The sequence below is a fragment of the Glycine soja genome, chromosome 6 (assembly GCF_004193775.1).
Source record: "Glycine soja cultivar W05 chromosome 6, ASM419377v2, whole genome shotgun sequence".
NCBI classification, from domain to species: domain Eukaryota; kingdom Viridiplantae; phylum Streptophyta; class Magnoliopsida; order Fabales; family Fabaceae; genus Glycine; species Glycine soja.
In genome coordinates this window covers 4609759-4628569 of record NC_041007.1, presented here as the reverse complement: position 1 = coordinate 4628569, position 18811 = coordinate 4609759, and the positions used below count along the sequence as shown (strand labels likewise).

The 18811-nt window shown below is 33.2% G+C and overlaps 1 protein-coding gene, 1 long non-coding RNA gene and 1 pseudogene across 2 annotated transcripts; 2 read left to right on the top strand and 1 right to left on the bottom strand.

Annotated features, from left to right (window-relative positions):
- Positions 1-50: 50 nt before the first annotated feature.
- LOC114414902 (protein TIC 55, chloroplastic-like) lies at positions 51-2884 on the bottom strand. The gene is made up of 3 exons (XM_028379348.1): positions 2367-2884; positions 1405-1507; positions 51-1300 (listed from the first exon to the last, which is right to left on the bottom strand). Exons 1-3 carry the CDS (start codon positions 2765-2767, stop codon positions 182-184), a joined length of 1623 nt encoding a protein of 540 aa, XP_028235149.1. The 5' UTR covers positions 2768-2884; the 3' UTR covers positions 51-181.
- Positions 2885-5822: 2938 nt separating this feature from the next.
- On the top strand, positions 5823-16094 carry LOC114414173 (annotated as a pseudogene).
- On the top strand, positions 10889-11649 carry LOC114414901. Its single transcript, XR_003667286.1, has 2 exons — positions 10889-11116; positions 11350-11649. It is a non-coding gene; the product is annotated as an uncharacterized LOC114414901 (long non-coding RNA).
- Positions 16095-18811: the final 2717 nt, after the last annotated feature.

Below are 18811 nucleotides of genomic sequence, written 5' to 3'. Positions count from 1 at the left end.
GAAGTAAAATCTTTCAAATATAAATCACTTTACCTTAAATTTAATTTTAATTTTGCAAAATCAAAATTACTCAAAAACTTTATAAGTGTTATGCCAGACACAACCACTCTGTAATAACTCATTTAGTCGTAAGACAAACTGTTTAGTATTCATTTGAACAACTATTTTTACAACTAGTCACTCACAATCTCCTATGTGTCCTAATAAAATTTGTTGTATTCATCGCAATGGCGATTGAGCAAGCATAGACTCCAACGGAGCACAGAGCTGCAGATGCCAAGAGAAGGGCTTTCCATTGTCTCCCAGATACCAGAATTGCCAGAGCAACTAATGCAACTGCCACAGCTGAAAGGGCATTTTTCCAAGCTTCGAAAGCTTTGACAACGGTTCTACATCCTTTGCAATGAATCACATGCCTAAAATATCTGTTGGCGAAATTTGGGGCATGCATTGTACCAATGCCCCCCTTGGTAGGTGAAGAAGCTGATTGTCCCGCGACGAGTCCCGCAGGAGCATGTTCAACCACAGCAGGCTCTTTAGGCAAAGAGATAGTGCTGTGACCAAAATGATATGGCATTCCATGCCCCGCTTTGTCCATCCACTTCCTGTATTCAGCAACCCATGTGTCTGATGATTTCAGATTCAGGTATAGTTCCTTTGTTGAAACCTTTTCTTTCAGAAGAATTTCATTTTGTGATGACAAGAATCCCATGTCTTGCTCAAACACCTTGCTTGCATTCTGGTGGAGGTACCACTTAGGAAACACTTTTGCTAGTGGTGATCTTTTTGTTCCTCCAAATCTCACTATTAGCATGGATTTCCCTTGCCCGGTTGGTCTGCAAAGGAACAGACCACTGAAGTAGTTTATTTCACCATTCTTATCAACAATTTCCCTGTTGTTTTGTAGAACACAAGGAGCCTCAAACCGCAAGAAGTTAGGCATGGATCCGTCTTTCTCTCTGCCCCACCAACCTGCAAACCCTCTATGGGTTCGTTCGGTCACCTCAAAACTCAGCGGCTGAGCATCCTCCCTTTTTGCAGTCCAATCTGTTCTGTCATGTGAGATTGGGATATGAGCAGGATCCATCAGGTTCTCCAGAAGAATAGAGTGATCATAAGGGAGTTCATGAATTGTCGAAATATCTTGAAACTCCGGCCTTGCGAAGTTCTCAAACCAAGGTAGTTTACTAACATTTGGAGGTGTCTTGAGGGACATCCACACCCAAATAACACCTTGAGAGTCCCTCACTTCATATGTTTTAACACAAGCTGCCTGAGGGATTTTGGCATCAGCTGGAAGCTGTTGAAAACAGAAAAAGAATCGTCAACATCACGGCCTTAATCTGGAAGCAACTCCATTAGAATTTTGGTTTAGCGGAGGATAACTGTAGCTGTGTAACCAACCTGGGGTATCTTCACACATTTGCCCTCCCCTTCAAATTGCCATCCATGGTACAAACACTCAAGCCTTCCATCAATCAACTGCCCCTCGGATAATTTTGCTAACCTGAATTGTACAAAAGGATAAGGTCCAGCACTTGATAAACATGACAACCATCAACCAGTCAAGCAACAATATTGAGAAAAGCTACGCACCTAGCTTTATTATGCTATTTGCAATCACTGAAAGCATAAAACTTATACTACAATACAGTACTGTAAGTGTGTTTTTGATATTTTTTCTCTAATTACAATTTAAGTTTCACTTTGATATTTTACATAATAAAAAATAACTAATTCTTATTAGAGAACAACAATAAAAGCACTTGAGAAACTTCGTGTATGTTTTACCGTGACAAACATGACAAACATCAACCAGTGAAGCTACAAAATTCACTAATTGAGAAAAGCTAAGCACGTAATTATGCTATTTGCATTTAGTCAAAAGAGAACACTTAAATCAGTTTCTTTAGGTACTTTGGTACAGTCCTCCATTGGAATTGGAATTTCACTTCAATAATCCGCTTAATAAAAATTTGCACGATTGAAGTAAAATTCTAATTCTGATTGAACAACTTTAAACACACATATGTAACTACATCCGAGTAATGTCGTCAAATTTAATGGTTATTTATCGAAGCAAAACTCTAACTCTGATCTCCAAAAACACATAAGTAACTGTATCTAAGTACTGTCCACAAATTGCATGATGAATTCCCGGTGTGATCAAAGATGACACAATGAAAATAAACAAACTGAGGAGATGTAACTAGAAGATTGGTTGGGTGGTTAAGAAAGAAGAGAATGAGAGAAAGGTGGCGAATTTGATCCTTCTTCTAATAAAAACTAACAATTAACGTATGCCGATAAAAAAATTATAAAATAAAAAACTCGACCCTCAACTAGAATGATAAGCAGTGAGTGACCTGTGGGGGCAGCGATCTTCGTAACAGCGAAACTGGCCATTGCCATCTTTGAACAAGACGAGCTGTTTATCAAACACTCTAAGACCCAAAGGTGCATCTTCGGGCACATTCAGAGTGAGATACAAAGGGTACCATTCCTGTGTCCAGTCATAGTCTCCTTTTCTCTCGTCCTCGCTGGCGGGGCCCACAAGAACCGCGTGATCTGCTTCTCCATCAGCTAAAGGTGCAGCCTTGATGTCGGCAGTGGCGCCACACATGGCGTGCTTCGATCTTAGTGATGATGGTTTGAATGAATATTGGGAGCAGAGAGTCCAACGTAGTAGTGCTTGGTTTGGCGGAGCTGAAACTCGCAGAGAGAGGGGAGTTCGAGGGGGAGACAGAAACGGATTCACCAACGCCATGTTAGACAACAAAAGTGAAGAGCGAAGAAGGTAGCACAAACACAAACTAAAACGAGCAAGAAACAGAGGACAAGAGAGACTTGCACGTTTCGTGTGTCGTTCCTGGCCATATAATAATGGTCAATATTACTGTACTCACTATTTATGGACATGTAATTAAAATGATAAATACTGTGGATGAGATCTGTAACATTGATTTCATTTATTATTCGAAAAACTCATCAACTATGTAGATTCGTAAAATGAGATATTCCTTAAATATTTATTGATTACAAATTTTTTATTGTTTAAATATTATTAATTACTAGTACATGTTTAGGATTCACCTAATGATGGAATTTGGCTAGTATGCGAAAATTTAAATTTGATCTTCATTTTGTAAAAAATAAATAAATTATAATTATTCAATATTTAAGAAGTGGTCGTAAATCGTAATACACCTTTACATGTATTAAGGTAAAGACAATATATATTCAAATATCATAGAAAATTGCAACATAAACTGCTTGAATAGAAGTTATAGATCCTTCTTCTCTTTGGTAGAAGTGATTCTTTCTTGTAAAGAACCCATTTCAAGACTAAGAGTGGGTTAATAACCCAAGGCAGAAGGCATTCGACCCAATAAGGCAAATACTTCAGATCTGCTTGGACGAAGAGAAAGATATTCATACCTGTACATACTAAGATTGGTTCAACTTCTTTTTCTTAGAAGAAAACAAAATTGGAAGAAAGTTAGGTTAAACACTGCCAACACACATGACTTACACGTTTTGACCTTCAAACTTCTTCTTTTTAAAGAATAAATAAATAAATAAATGGCAAGAATTGCTAACCGTAGTTTAAAAATATTTTATCTATTATATCATATCAAATAAATTAAGGGGGTGTATTGGATTAAGATTTCAAAGGATTTTAAAAGACTTTTTTATGATTAAAAAGTCTTGTGGTATTCAATTAAGACTTTTATAAAATATAAACAAATCTTGTGGTATTCCATTAAGATAATAAAGATTTTTTTTTCAGGGCAACAAAATCTGTTGGTATTCAATTGAGATTTCTTACCACTTTTAAAATGTCTTTTGGTATTCAAAAGTAAATAGATTTTGATGGATTCTTTTGTGGAATGAATTTTGAGAGACTTTTTAGTTAGAAATACACATAAAATACTCATCCAACAATCTCACCCAAACCCTTGAGACTTTTCATAATCTTCCAAAGACTTTTTCTTCTCCTGCCGAACAAGACACAAACCACTACCAGGTTCATTCTCTTACAACTTTTCAATCAATTTTACCTATTTTTTTAATGGCAATCGATAGTCAATATTGTTCATACTATATGTATATTACGCAAATCAAAAGAAAAGGATGTTGTATATGCTTCAAGATTTCGTATTCATATTGTTTTCGACGTCCAGGCAATGAATATGCATCAAAAGAATGGCAATTGATATGCATCAAGATTTCATATTACTTTTTTTTAGTACTGTATATGCAAATCAAAATAAAAAACTCTTTTTTTTTCTGTTTCTTCAACTTGTTTTTTTACAACGTCCATTATTATTATTATTATTTTCTTGTGTTATTATTAAAATGTTAATTATTAATGTGTTATTATTATTTTTTTGACAGCGTGTTATTATTATTATTATTGTGTTAATAATTTTTTAATTGTTATTGTGTTGGCATGTGCAGCACTTCATAATTTTCTTCGCAAAGAATGTCGTTCTGATGAATTTCCCGTGGAACCTACTGACGAGTCTTCATCTTCATCTTCAGTGTTACCAAATTACGAAGACAATGATCATGAACCCATTGTTCAAACACAAGAGCAGGAACGAGAAGATGTTAATATATGGAAGACTAATATAGGTTCAGATATGTGGAGAAATGCTAATAATTAGGCGAACATGAAGTGAGAATCACTTTGTTATTATTTTTTTAGGCAATAATGACTTTGTTATTAAAAGGTTTAAAATTTCTATCGTTTTTATTTTCTTTATTCAAACATTATAATTTATTTATTATCTTTTTCATTCACTTTTGTAACTTCCGTTATTTTTTTGTTTAAAATGTATTAATCTTTCAAAATCTTAAAAATCCATAAAGTACTTTGAAATCTTAAAAATCTGTGTTAGAAATCCATTAAAATCTTGGGTTAAGAATCTTGATTGTAAAAAGTCTTTTAAAAAAAATCTTTTAAAATCCCACAAAATCAATACAATTCCACATAATCTTTTAAAATCTTCAAGATTGTTTTTGTCAAAATATTCTCTCAAAATCCCAATCCAATACACCCCTAAGTTCTTCCTCTAAAAAAAAATCTTTGGCACGAGTTAATGTTAAGTGGCAATTCTTTTTTTTTTTTGTACAGGGTTATACGGTAGTTCTTAGGACATATTCATTACTATTAATTATTTTTTAATCAATTAGGTAATTAAGTCTTCTAAATAAGATCGGAAGAAGTAATAATTATTTAAAAAACTCTATCAATTATAATTTTTTGATGATTATTTCTTGCTTAATATAATATTTTTATACTAATAATATATAAAAATTAAACTTAATTTGTATATAAACATTTAATACCTTATTTATCACGTAATACTTATGATTATTTCTGAAAAAAATGAAAAAAAATATAACTTGATAAAACGAAATTTGTTTAAAATTTACATTGACTTAGAATATAAATAAAACTCATACTAAATAATTATTTAAATTATTTAAGAAATACTACCTTTGTCTCAGATATAAAAAAAATACATTTTTCTTATCTAAAATAGTATATAAAAATTTCAACTAATTTATCTTATTTAATGTTATTATCTCTAAAATATATTTTATTTAATTGATGTTTTAATTTTAATAACTATTTTTTATTCCTAACAAATACCAAGTGTTGCACATAAAAATAAAAACCAAATTTAAATAAAGAATAAATTAAAAAATATTTTTTTAATTAAAATTAGTAAATGCGATTAATTCATTTTATATGATTTTTTTTCTTATATTTGAAATTTGAAAAAAAAGAGAGGAAGTACGAAATAACTGAAATTAGAAAAACCAATGGCGGGTATGGCTGTCCAGCGAAGTTGTGATTAGGGTTTTGACTGGGTTTCCGATCATCAAACGGGGCGAGGAGGATGAAGATAGTGGTGGAAAGGTGCATGCACGGTGACCTGGACAATGTGTACAGAACCCTTCAACAGTTGGAGAAATTCGAAAACACGAAAATCGACCTCCTCCTCTGCTGAGGCGATTTCCAAGCCGTGAGGAACGAGCATGACTTGAAGAGCTTGAACGTCCCTCTCAAATTCCGCTCCACGAACTCCTTCTGGAAGTACTGTTCCGGCGCCGAGGTCGCCCCCTACCCACCATCTTCATTGGCGGCAACCACGAAGCTTCCAATTATCTCTGGGAACTGTCAGTTCACACTCTGATAACTCTTTCCATGCTTTTAAAATATTTAGGGTTTAGGATTTTGGGTCTAGGTTGAGGTTTCGCTGCGTTTATTTATATTGTGGGAAATTATGGACAAATGCGGCTTATGCAGCCAAAATTACTGTTGCAGACTGTTTTTTTTTTAAAAAAACATTGGCCGTTGCAATGTGATTTAGGGTTTTGATAAGTGTTTGATTATGTGTTTGTTGTAGGTACTATGGAGGATGGGCTGCTCCTAATATATACTTCTTGAGAGCTGCTGGGGTGGTGAGGTTTGGGAATTTTCGAATTGGTGGCCTCTCTGGGATTTATAAATCTTTCGACTATAAATTAGGTTGTTTTTTTTGTTTGTGAATCGTGGGTTTCTGAATTTTGTTGAATCTGAATGGGGTTTTTGTTTGATGTAGGACACTTTGAGAGGCCTCCCTATGATCATAATACCATTAAGTCTGTGTATCATGTTTGCGAATATGATGTTCGCAAACTGATGCAAGTCAAGGAGCTAATTGATGTTTTTCTTTCGCATGATTGGCCCGTGAGAATCACTGATCATGGGGATTGGAGGGAGCTTGTTTGACGCAAGCCTTATTTTTTGCAAGAGGTGAGATTTGTTATAGTTATAATTTTTAAGTTATTGAAATTGCAAGGTTTTTGTGATAATCATTCTGTGTGTTGTGTATGCTGGATGTTAATTTGCTTTTTTTTGTTTGAGGGAAATGTGAAGCCATCATAATCATTTCTAGAGCAGTCATATAGATATTGGTTTTTAATTACACTTTATATCACAACACAGTTTCTTATTTCTGTACCTGATATATTTTTGCCAGATAGAGGAAAAAAGACTAGGTAGTAAACCTGCTGCTGAACTTCTAGAAAAATTGAAACCACATTATTGGTTTTCAGCTCACTTACACTGCAAATTTGCTACTCTTGTTCAACATGGGGAAGGAGGTCCACTGACAAAATTTCTTGTACTGGATAAATGTATTGCTGGGTGTGATTTCTTACAGGTATAGGCATTGCACTCTAATTTTCAGGGTTAATCCTCATGATAGTTGTTTGAGTTAGTGATTACAATCATGGCATGTTCTGTGCCTTTAGATTGTGGAAATTGAATCAGATGCAGGACCTTATGAGATTCAGTGCGATGAAGAATGGTTAGCAATAACACGGAAGTTCAACCATATATTCCCTTTGACTTACAAAGGTGCAGACTTCAGGTGTGTATATGCATGTGAAAGCACCTTAATTAACATTTAGGATTTGAGTTGTCAAATAAAATCTTTTTTGTCCTTCCCTTTCCTCTTCCCCTTCAAATAATAATAATAATGCTATATGCACTTGCTGACAGAGGGATAAATCTTGAGATGGAAGATTGTCTTGAATGGGTTAGAAGCAGGCTACAAGAGAGGGGGTGCAAACCTTTTGAATTTGTTAGATCAGCTCCATGTTATGACCCTTCATGATCCAATTTTGGTGGTGCTTTTGCTGGTATTTCTATTTCTTTTGTTTTCCATTACAAAGTATACATTGTAAATCACTAATTAAAATTTGTCCAGCTTGTTCTCTGGATAAAGATATTCTAATCATGATCACATAAGTCTTTGGGCTAATTTGTAGCTGTCTAATCTTCTGTGTACTTTGTGTGAGCTCCCATGCATGTACATCTTATATGCATGTTATGATTAGGCAGTGTTGATTATTGTGTTTTCCCATAACTTGTACATATGTCAATTAAAAAAGTTTGATTTTTGTATTTTGTGTTGTAGTAATACAGTAAATGCACCCTATTTCAAACAATAAAATATTCCTTTCAATTGAATGTCAAATTGTCAATCACTTCCTAAATCCTAAATTAGTCACAATTTAAAGTCGCTTCTATGATGGGAACGTCTACCCCTTTTACTAATTGATTTTTCTGACCTTTCTAATAGTATAGTTTTAGCTTGTAGGAAAGAAAAAAAAATAGAAGACAGTTCTCATATAATGATGTTAGCCATGATTTCATTGTGCAATGCCCATGCTGTCATGTCCTAGTTTAAAACGTAATTCTATAAGCGTTAATTATTTAATTTTCATCTCTTCTATTTTTTTGCAGTGAATCCTCAAAATCCTCAGACAGAATCTTTTTTGCGGCTTCTGGAACTTCCATATCTTCTTGATAGGAATCCTGAAGCAAAGGACTTGTCACCTTATCCTTCTCCTTCAATTTAAAAAGGTTAAGTTTAGCCCTTTTAATGGTCATAGATGGAAAGCCAGTCCATTTTTTACATAAAATGGAACAGGTTGGGGAGAAATCTGGAGAATACTTTGGGGACATTGATAACTGCTAAATAATTGTATTTTGATAGTAGAAAATTAGTCAAATATTGGCCTGAAATTAATTATTTAGCAGTTATTTGTGATTAAAAGTTAGAAAATTAATTAAATTGAATTTTTGGTTGCAGATATAAAAATTGGAGGTGTAACAAGCAAAAAGGGCAGAAAAATTGAAGAAAAGAAGAAAATTTGAAGCCTCAGCCCAATACGCGCGCTCAGCGCGCGTCACGGGCTAAGCGGGCCAGGAAGTACACGCGCTAAGCGCGCCTACGAAGGTCCAAAGCCCACTTCAGCAGTTATAAATAGAGAGCCAGTCCAAGGGACAGAAACACCGTCACAGAACCCCCTCTCCTAGGGGTTTCATTTACTTCCTTTCTTTCACCCCCTTCTCATTGTAAACCCTCACGACTCATGACTATGAGTGGCTAAACCCCCTAGCTAGGGCCTGACAGACCTAAAAAGTCAATGATGTATGAAGCATTTCAAGAGTTATCAATAAAAAGAGGAGTTCCTTCCAGGTTCTTTTATTTATTGTTCTTTCTTTTTCATCCTGTATCTCGGACCTTATTTTCTGTTAGGGTTTAGTCCACTCGGGAGAGAAAAGGAAGAAATTATCGGGTTATCATTTAGAGGGTTTTCCTTCTAGGTTCTTTTATCTGCTTTTCTTTCTTATTTATTCTGCATCTCGGACTTTATTTTCTGTTAGTCTTTAGTTCACTCGTGAGAAGGTAAAGCCTAATTAGGGATAAGGAATGAATGCGTGAATCGATTTTAAGGGTGAGGCCACTCAGGAGAGGGTAACGCTTAATAGAACAATAAAAGAAAGAAATCATAGGGCTCACATTGACCCAATGTCCATGCTTTAGCAAACATCTAGAATGTAATCTTAATGCATCTTAGTTATTAAGTCTTCGCAAAGGGTATTTGGAAGATAGGTAATTAAGGTAGGTTTGTTATCATGAGGCATCAGGGGCAAGTAGATGAATAGATGTGGGACAAAATTAGTTCACTGGTATTGATAACAGACAAATCCTGAATCCATATATCTAGGCTGATTAGACTTGTTAGGTTTTAGCAATTTTAATATATAAATTTTATTCCTTATTTTATTGTTGGCTTTTCTTAGAAGTAGTTATTCCTTATTTTACTATTGGGTTTTCTTAGAAGTAGTTATTCTTATCTTTATCATATCTCAATTTAAATATTTTATCTTCTATTTTGATCTTTCAATCTTTTATCTTCTAATTTTATCTTTAAATATCTTATCTTTTCTTTTATCTTCTAATTTAATCTTTAAATATCTTATCTTTTCTTTACCTAATCTTCTATCTTTCTTTATCTTTTATTTTAAATTCTTATCTCTTGCTTTTAAATTGGGTTTGCATTAATATAAGTACAAACAAACAAAGTCCATGTGGATTCGACACTCGGACTTCCGAGAACTTTATTACTTGTGACGATTTGGTACACTTGTCAACGAGTTAACAAACATTAAATCATTTTGGCATACGAGTGAACTTCGTGGTCAACATTTTTTATCACTTCATCCTTCAAATTGCTCTCTCTCTCATAGTTGATTTCTTCTTTTAATTTGAGCTATCTCTTGATGTTGTGGTGTTATGAAATTACAGTTTCATGATAAGATAGAAGTATGTCATGCCTATAGTGAAAATTTGATATCTAACTTTGCTCTGAATAAATTGGAGGTTTGGAGATTATTTTAGTATTCTTGTGGAGAAGACCCTAGTGGGCTGGCAGCTTTTCTTATTATAATCACAGTCCTTGATCTACTAATATAAGCTAATATCGCTACACTGTGTCCCAGCTTGCACTTTTGTTTTTTTTAATGATAATAATTATAACAAAACAGAAATAAAAGATACATGTGGAATTAAAGCCCATAGCTATGGGCTGGGCCCCTATGTTAATTGGTCTGTCTTAGCTTAGTGCTGTCCTTAACTGATGTCGCCCTTTGTAGTGCTTTTATTAAAGAGCGAATCAATGCCAAAGGGGAAGTTTTTTGGTATTGCTTGCTCACCTCCGTTGTGACATTTATTTCTCCTGTCAACTTAAGGACGGCTTCTTAGTATGTCTTTTGATAGGATACCAAAAGTCAAGGACATAGCACCAGAAACAGAAGGCATAACAGCCACCAGTGAGGAACTAAGGGTGCAGAAAGCAGAAAAGTCCAAAAGGAAAGTCACAAGGCCATCATATATGAAGGATTACGCTTAAGGGCAGTTTAGACAATTAGAAAGCAGCATCAGCACGATCTGGCTTGGTTGATGTTTGTCTCCCTAGGACAGACAAGCATAACAAATTCTATTAGTAGAATATTCCTGTAGGCAAAATGGTATAATTCTGTTATCAAGAAAATGCTATAAATATCTATGTAAATAATCAATCAAGCATGGAAAAATATATTGTCTTTTACTCTTGAATTCCCTTCTTCCTTATACTTCTGGAGGTCCTGGCCCTCGAAGCCGGTCTTTATGCTCTGCCTAACATCTTTCCCCTGGCTTCCTTCATTCATAGGCTTCTATCAACACAAGTTGGATGACTTATCTTGCTAATTTGCCTAAACCGGGTCCTTTGAAAGATTTATTTACTTTTCAATGCTCATTTTATTTATGTAGAATATATAGCTTGCTTAACTACACTGTTGGCAACCAATAACCATACACATGGCTAAAAACGTTTTAACTGGTTTGCAATTGTGATTGCAAATTTTTTGTTAATAGCATTACTCTCGTATTGTCAGTATATATTTGATCTTTTTCATTATGATGACTTGCAGCACTATTTCGTATATATTTCTAGGCACTGCTTATGTTAGCGAGGACATTCCCATTGATGATGTGGCTGAGGATGATGATGAAGAGCTCCCAAAAGTTGATAACGTTGAAACTGAGACTTCAAATTTGTGAATCGTTGTTGCAAATTAACATACTGAATTGGTAATGATCTGCAGCTAACATTTTATGCCTAGTGCTTACAAACGAGTGACTCATGATGGGCATTCCCTAGATTTTGGATTTTCTTACCCTCTAATGTTGTAGTTAAGTTTCATGTATATCAACTAACCATTTTTTTAAAATAAAAAAGAAAAGTTCATAGCAATTAGAGTTGTAGATTTCCAATCTCCATCATCAAATATCTGATGTTTCTAATCTCAGTTCATGCCGCCCACACACAAAAGAAAAGGTGGCGAACGATTGTGCCACCTGCATGTCATTATTAGCTAATTTGAATGAGAGGAGATTCTCCTTAAATTAAAATGAGTTTTCTATTAGTTAATTTATAAAAATTCTCTCATATAATTTTTCTAAAAGATGAAAGAACATCTACAATTTAATTAATTGTTAGATAATGAAAAAACTTATTTCATTTTTTTCTTATTTTTTTCTCCTATAAGTATTTAAAGAGAAGTTTATTCAAACAAGTTCTTGCGGTTAATTAGTGCAGAATGTTCTCACCTCACCTAGTAGTATTTGGAAAGTGTAGGGGTGACGGATCGACATTGAATATCAAAGTATAATTATATATTTAGAATTTTGTACTTTATCTCCGTATTTTTATATATTCTGAATTGAGGAGATGCAAATATATCTCCTAACTTTTATAAAAGTATAAGTATATTTCTAAAATTTTGTCTCCATATTTTTATTTAATTTGAATTGAGGAGGTGCAAATGAAAAGTGAGATGAAAAAAAAACACATAAATACAAATGAAACGAAAAGTTCAACTTGTTAGGAATTAGATGCGGATATCCATATTTATTCAATCATCATCCATATCTTTTGGTCGCTAGGTCTCCAATCAAAATAGCTGACTGCCAATCAAATGACGTTAAAACTCAACTTCCATCCCACTTTAAGTTATTCTCTGGGAAAAGTTAAATGAGAATAGGATAGGCTATATTGAAAATATGACAAGGTATAGTCACTATTATGATGAATGGTTGTACAATAATAAAAATAATAGATAGTCTGTAAAAAAAGTAGTAATAATTATTTATCTGTGTTTAAAATGGGTTTGCCCAGGTTTTCCACTCAATTTAGCCGTTTAACGTCACTCTCTCCCTTCTAATGGTTTTAATTTATTTTGCTTGCTCTGCTGTGCCGTGTCTTAGTAACTACAGCCATAAATGTGGCACACATGAACATAAATCGTGATGCAGCATACACGCCACACGTTCACAGTAAATAAGTACTCTCTTCGTTTCAGATTACACGTCTACAAAGGTGATAAACATCTTAAGAAAAACCATAACTAACCCTGCTTTTGATAGATCATGGACGTAGAACTAACACATACTACTTACACTAAACTAATTATCGGAATAATATGGTTTTTCTTCAACCAAAACATCATCATTCAAATAATTCGAGTATAATTGTAAAATAATTAAATCATTTCAGTGATATATTAACAAATACTATGGTAACATTTTCTTTAAAAAACTTTCATTCTTAAATTTTAATGATTACTTAGAAATTATTTGTTAGCATTTTTTTTAATAAAAGGTATTTTAAAACAAATAACTACTGTCAAAAGACAGATGGATAAATTAAAACCGAGAAATTATTTAACAATACACTCCAGATAAACGTAAGAGTGTGAGCGCACTATCAACATTCTGGTTATGAGAAATTTTAGAAACACTCGCTGACAAATTCTTTTGAAGATATTACTTTTTATTAAATGAAATTTATGAACAATTACAATATTTTAGGCTCATATCATATTAAACCTTTTCCTGATTTTTTATTTTTAATAAATTCTAATCAATAAAAAAAATGTATTTCTAGCCTCCTTTTCTAGTAAAACTTAGAACACGAGGTAAGAAGGAAAAGTGAAGGATACGACAAAGTTCTGTAAATAATAGCATGCCTAATCTGATTTTTTATTTATTTTTCATTGATCCATCAGGAGCTTTTTTATTCATGTAGTTGACAAAGCGTTTAATCAAATACAAAATGACTTTAAAGTTGATCGGGGGTAATGACTAATGAGAGCACCAAATCAATTCTTTAGCATTTCACTAATTTTAGCACCTTTAATTAGTAACCCGGTACAGAAGCACAACACTTGTTCCTATAACTGAATAAGAGTTACCTGGAAGCAACTTTAAATGCCTGGTGAGAGAAGTCATCTAGTAATTGGTAATGGGGAAGTGCATAACCAAACCCTCTATCTACCTACTGACTTCACCCAACCACATTAATGTAGTTTTAAATATGTACGTTTTCCTGGTTACTTCTACTCCTTTTATGATATGTATGTATCATTATCAAGTGGAAGACTCAACACACTGAAAACACTGTCCCAAAACCACTAAAAAAGTTTGGTTCTATGGAGACAAGAACAGGAACTCTTTCCATAACAGTTTGTTCTCTTGTTATGTTTTCTTTTGTTTCCCTTGTAAAGGGTAGCCTCTCTTTCAACTTCTATGCAGCTTCATGTCCATCAGCAGAGTCTATCATAAGAAACATAGTCAGCTCATCCTCTTCTACTGATCCTACTATTCCTGGAAAGCTTCTTCGCTTGGTTTTCCATGATTGCTTTGTGGAGGTTAGCGTTCAACTTCTTCATGAAATGTGCTTTTCTTCTGCTTGTAATGTACTTAATTTAGCTACCAATATATTATAATGCACCCCTTTTTTGGAGATCACATTTTCTGTTTACTTTGTTTTATTATAACCTTTTCCTAAGTAACTTGTCTCCCAATTAAACATTCAACAAATACAAAACCAATTGTGTAATGGAAAATTCAAATGTGATTGAAGTGAAGATGACCAAAGAGGTTGCATGCATTTGCAATTGTTGCTTACAGTGAGTTTGCATGTATTTACAATTCTTTGTAGCTTGCAGTGAATTATTTCCTTGATGAAATGGATCACTTTATTATATGCAGGGATGTGATGCTTCTTTGATGCTACAAGGGAACAATACAGAACAAAGTGATCCAGGAAATAGGTCTGTTGGAGGATTTACAGTTATAGATTCAGCAAAAAGGATCCTTGAGAAATTCTGCCCTGGAACTGTTTCTTGTGCAGACATAATAGCTCTAGCCGCTAGAGATGCTGTTGAAATAGTAAGTTCTACCTCAATGCATGGCTGATATTGTTCAATGGTATATATAGACATGACATCTCTTTTGGTACGGTTATTAACTGAAGGGCACGTGAGAACAGGCTGGTGGACCAAGGACTATGATTCCTACAGGTAGGAGAGACGGGATGGTTTCAGTTGCTTCAAATGTCAGACCTAACATTGTGGACACCAGTTTTTCAATGGATGAGATGGTTAAACTCTTTGCTTCTAAAGGACTGTCCTTACTTGATCTTGTCATCCTTTCAGGTGCATATTCTGTGTCCAAAGCACAAATAGTTGTTACATGTAACTTTCAAGAGAATGGTTTTATCTAAAGCAAATTACACTGACACGCCTGTAATTTCTTGAGATCGTGCACAATACCTATGTCTTTTTAACCTTTACAGTAACCCCTTTACAATAGTACATAGTGTAATAATGTGCTTATTGGATATCAAAGAATATGATTGTAATGTATTTCTAACAATTAAGGAGATCAGTTACCATGAGAGTTAAAAAGGTAGGATTATGGTGTGCAATCTCACGAGGTGTAAATGTAATTTGCTTTATTAGTGTTTGGTTTGCTTATTTTAACAATCACCTTTCCTTTGATTTTTAGCCTCCTAATACTATGAGTTGAGATCTATACTATTCACATTCCACAATTTACTAGAGCTTTGAGCATTTGGTGTTCTATAAACATTTTTGGACTGTTTATCTTTTCTAAATTTTGGATATATTCAAACCAAGGTGTTTGAAATTAGTATCTGATAATGTAATTTATTGTCAACCATTACACATGTTAACCTTTCACACTGTTTGCTTTGATATCATGCTAGTACATACTTATTTAGTATTTTTTAAGCTTTTCAGGAGCTCATACCATAGGGACAGCACATTGCAGCTCATTCAGGGATCGTTTTCAAGAAGATTCAAAGGGAAAGCTTAGGCTCATTGACAAAACCCTTAACAGTGACTATGCTAATGAGCTAATAAAACAGTGTCCAGCAGGTGTCCAACCATCTGTAACAGTGAACAATGATCCTGAAACATCTATGGCCTTTGACAACATGTACTACCAAAATCTTCTGGCCCACAAAGGGCTATTCCAATCAGATTCTGTTTTGATAAGCAATGATAGCACAAGGAAGTTAGTGGTGGATTTTGCAAATGATCAAGAGCTTTTTTTTGAAAATTGGGATCAGTCTTTCTTGAAGCTCACTAGTGTTGGAGTAAAAACTGGTGATAAGGGTGAAATTCGAATTTCTTGTGCATCGACTAATGCATAAGGAAAAAAATATGGTGTCATCCTAAGTAACAATAATGTTTCTAAATGATTTTATTTGTCGTGTTCTACTTCTTTCTCCATTCTTTGTGTCCTCTGATTCTGTTTTTCAGAAACTGTCTAGTTTGACTAAAATTAACATGTTATGACATACTTATTATATTTTATTAACTTTCTTTTAAAGAGGATTTCAGACAGTTGAATCCTAATTGAATTAATCATGTAACATTATAATCGGAGGAAAAGGTTACAACGAGTTCCCCTTCACTACAGCATGGTGCAATATACAAAGGTGGAAAGCATCTCGCCTTTTGTAGTTGGGAGAAATTATTGTGGAAACATAGTATGTTCAACTTGGATGCATTAAGTCAAAAAGTTTTAGTGCAGTCAAAATACGCTAGATTTACACAAAAATATTTCGGTGCTCTTTTTATCTTTCTTAACTATCCTTCTTGCATCAATTCTAGGAGAAAAATGAGGATTCGGAGATGAAGATACACTGTTATAACAATGTTATTTATAGTCTAAGTAACCAACCATTAGGGTAGCTGGCATAAATTATTAACAGAGGCAGCGTCTCCTATAGAAGCTTGTAAACACTCAATTTTGTCTATCTTTTATTTTAATCAGAATTCTCAATTGAAGAAAAACCAAATTGCCGCCTTTGATCCCATCAGACAAAATCTAATTGAAAAGAATTAGGCTACTTGAACCCACTTCACACAAATAAATGGCTATAAATACTGAAACGAAAAGTAGAATTAGGGGTTCAAAAATAATATTTGAAAAATAAAAAGAGAGAGCTTGTGAGTTGAAGCAGTAACAAATAGAGCAGTCCAGCAAGAAGAATGGAAATAGAAACTGAAAAAGTGATTGATGTCAGGAATGAGTGAGTGAATTATTAGCATCATTTCATTGTACACATCGCATTTCCATCATATATTGTAATACCCGTTCGCCGGCAAAATATGTAACAAGTGATGATAAAAAAATTATTTGTTTGTAAAACAGTTATGCACCAAAAACATTAACAAATGTGAAATATAGTTAGAACATACTGTAGAAGATATTTAACCCAAAGTCCTGAACCTGAGGCAATTAAGAAGATACAGTATTGATTGGTTTCAAGTTTACAAGAATATATTCTGTTGCTATTTTTATTTAATTTTTCCTAAAGTAATTGAAAAATATAGGAGAATTTATTCGGTAGAAATAAGCGTTACTCTAGTTTTTCCCCCCTAAGAAGAAAAAGTGTAATTGAATAGCTGTTTGGGAGTTTCAGAAAAATCAGATTGGCTGAGTCTAACCATGTGTTACGCAACCAGGTATCACTCTTGGATATAGCTTGCTAGCTATAAAAAGTTACGAGAAAATGAACTTATACTCTAACAACATGTTGATTTCAACCTACGTTGGAAAAAGAAATATTTTTCTATAATGAACCGAAATTTTTTTCCCCCAAAATAAGTTAAACTCGTACTATTTTATTTTTCTTTTTTAATCTTGTGCTCTTCATTTTCTACAACCTTTTCTGCCTACGGTCCTTTGAACCATGTCAACGGCAAGGGATTCGCCTGATTCACAGAAGAGCTTATTTGAAAACATTTTGGACAGTGACAAAAAAATAAAATAAAAACATCTTGGACACTGAAAAACGGAAGATAAAGACACAAACAGTCATTATTGATCTTGATCATAGGCGTAGACATTATTAAATAGGAAAAATACAACAACAACAAAAATGAATGAAAGGCACACGGAAGATAATCCTGATTAAAGCTACTATAACCAAACGAAACCAAGCTTCTTAACAGATTTTTATATTAATTAATATTCTGTGACCGAATTTCACATCCGGCTTTTCATTCACTTCAGATTAAAAACCAAAAGCTGTAATAATAAAGCTATATTCTGAACAAGAAGACAGTGGAGGTAGAATAAAATAGTAATCACCGTAGCATCTCTCAATGTTATCGCCCAATAGAATACAAGTATCTTAACACGACGCAAAAGGTACGTTCTATTTGCTGTACCATTCTCAAAATTAACAACCTTTGTTTTATCAATAATTTGGACTTTGGAGGAATCAGGAATCATAATAAAACCAAATCGCCCGCTCCATTGTATTTCTATTGATCAATACAGAACCACAATTTTCTTCAATCAAATTTTGATACTATTTATTAGCTGGTCTAGTCGGTTTTTTTTTTACTCAGAAGGGATATCTTTTTCAGTATTTTTCTTATGGAGTCGGTTTGAATTACTTACCGGACGGGGTAAGTCGTAATTATTACTTCTGAGTTTAAAGTTATACAATTTTACTTTTTTTCAATAGTAAATAATTTTATGATTTTAGTATAATTTTTTTTTACAACTTCAAAGTTGTAATTCTTTTTTTTCTTTTACGACTTTTAAGCTTTTTTTTTTCTTTCTTAGTATTATGACTTCAAAGTTGTACTATTTTTTTAGTAAAAGTTTTAAAAAAAATTACAGTAATTTTTTATTTTATTTTGTTTTCAAATTTTTTTAAATTGTAAAAAAAATTATTTGTTTAATTTACTTGTTATTAATTTTATTTAATTTACTTGTTATTAATTTTATTTAATATAATTTTTTATTATTTAAAATATATTATATTTTTAAATATTGTTTTATTTAAAATTTAGATATCAAGAAGGTTAATTACTACTCTACATAATGAGATTAAAATTTTAGGAGTTTAGTTAATAAAAAAAGAAATTAAAGTTGTAACAAGTGTCATCACTTCTAACTAAAAAATCTAATTAATTCAAAATCAACCCATATGAAAAATATAAAAAAAATATCTCTTTTGTGTAAAAAAGCCGGTCTAGTCACACTCCATTGCACATTTCTTTTTATATAAAAAAAATAGTACTGTA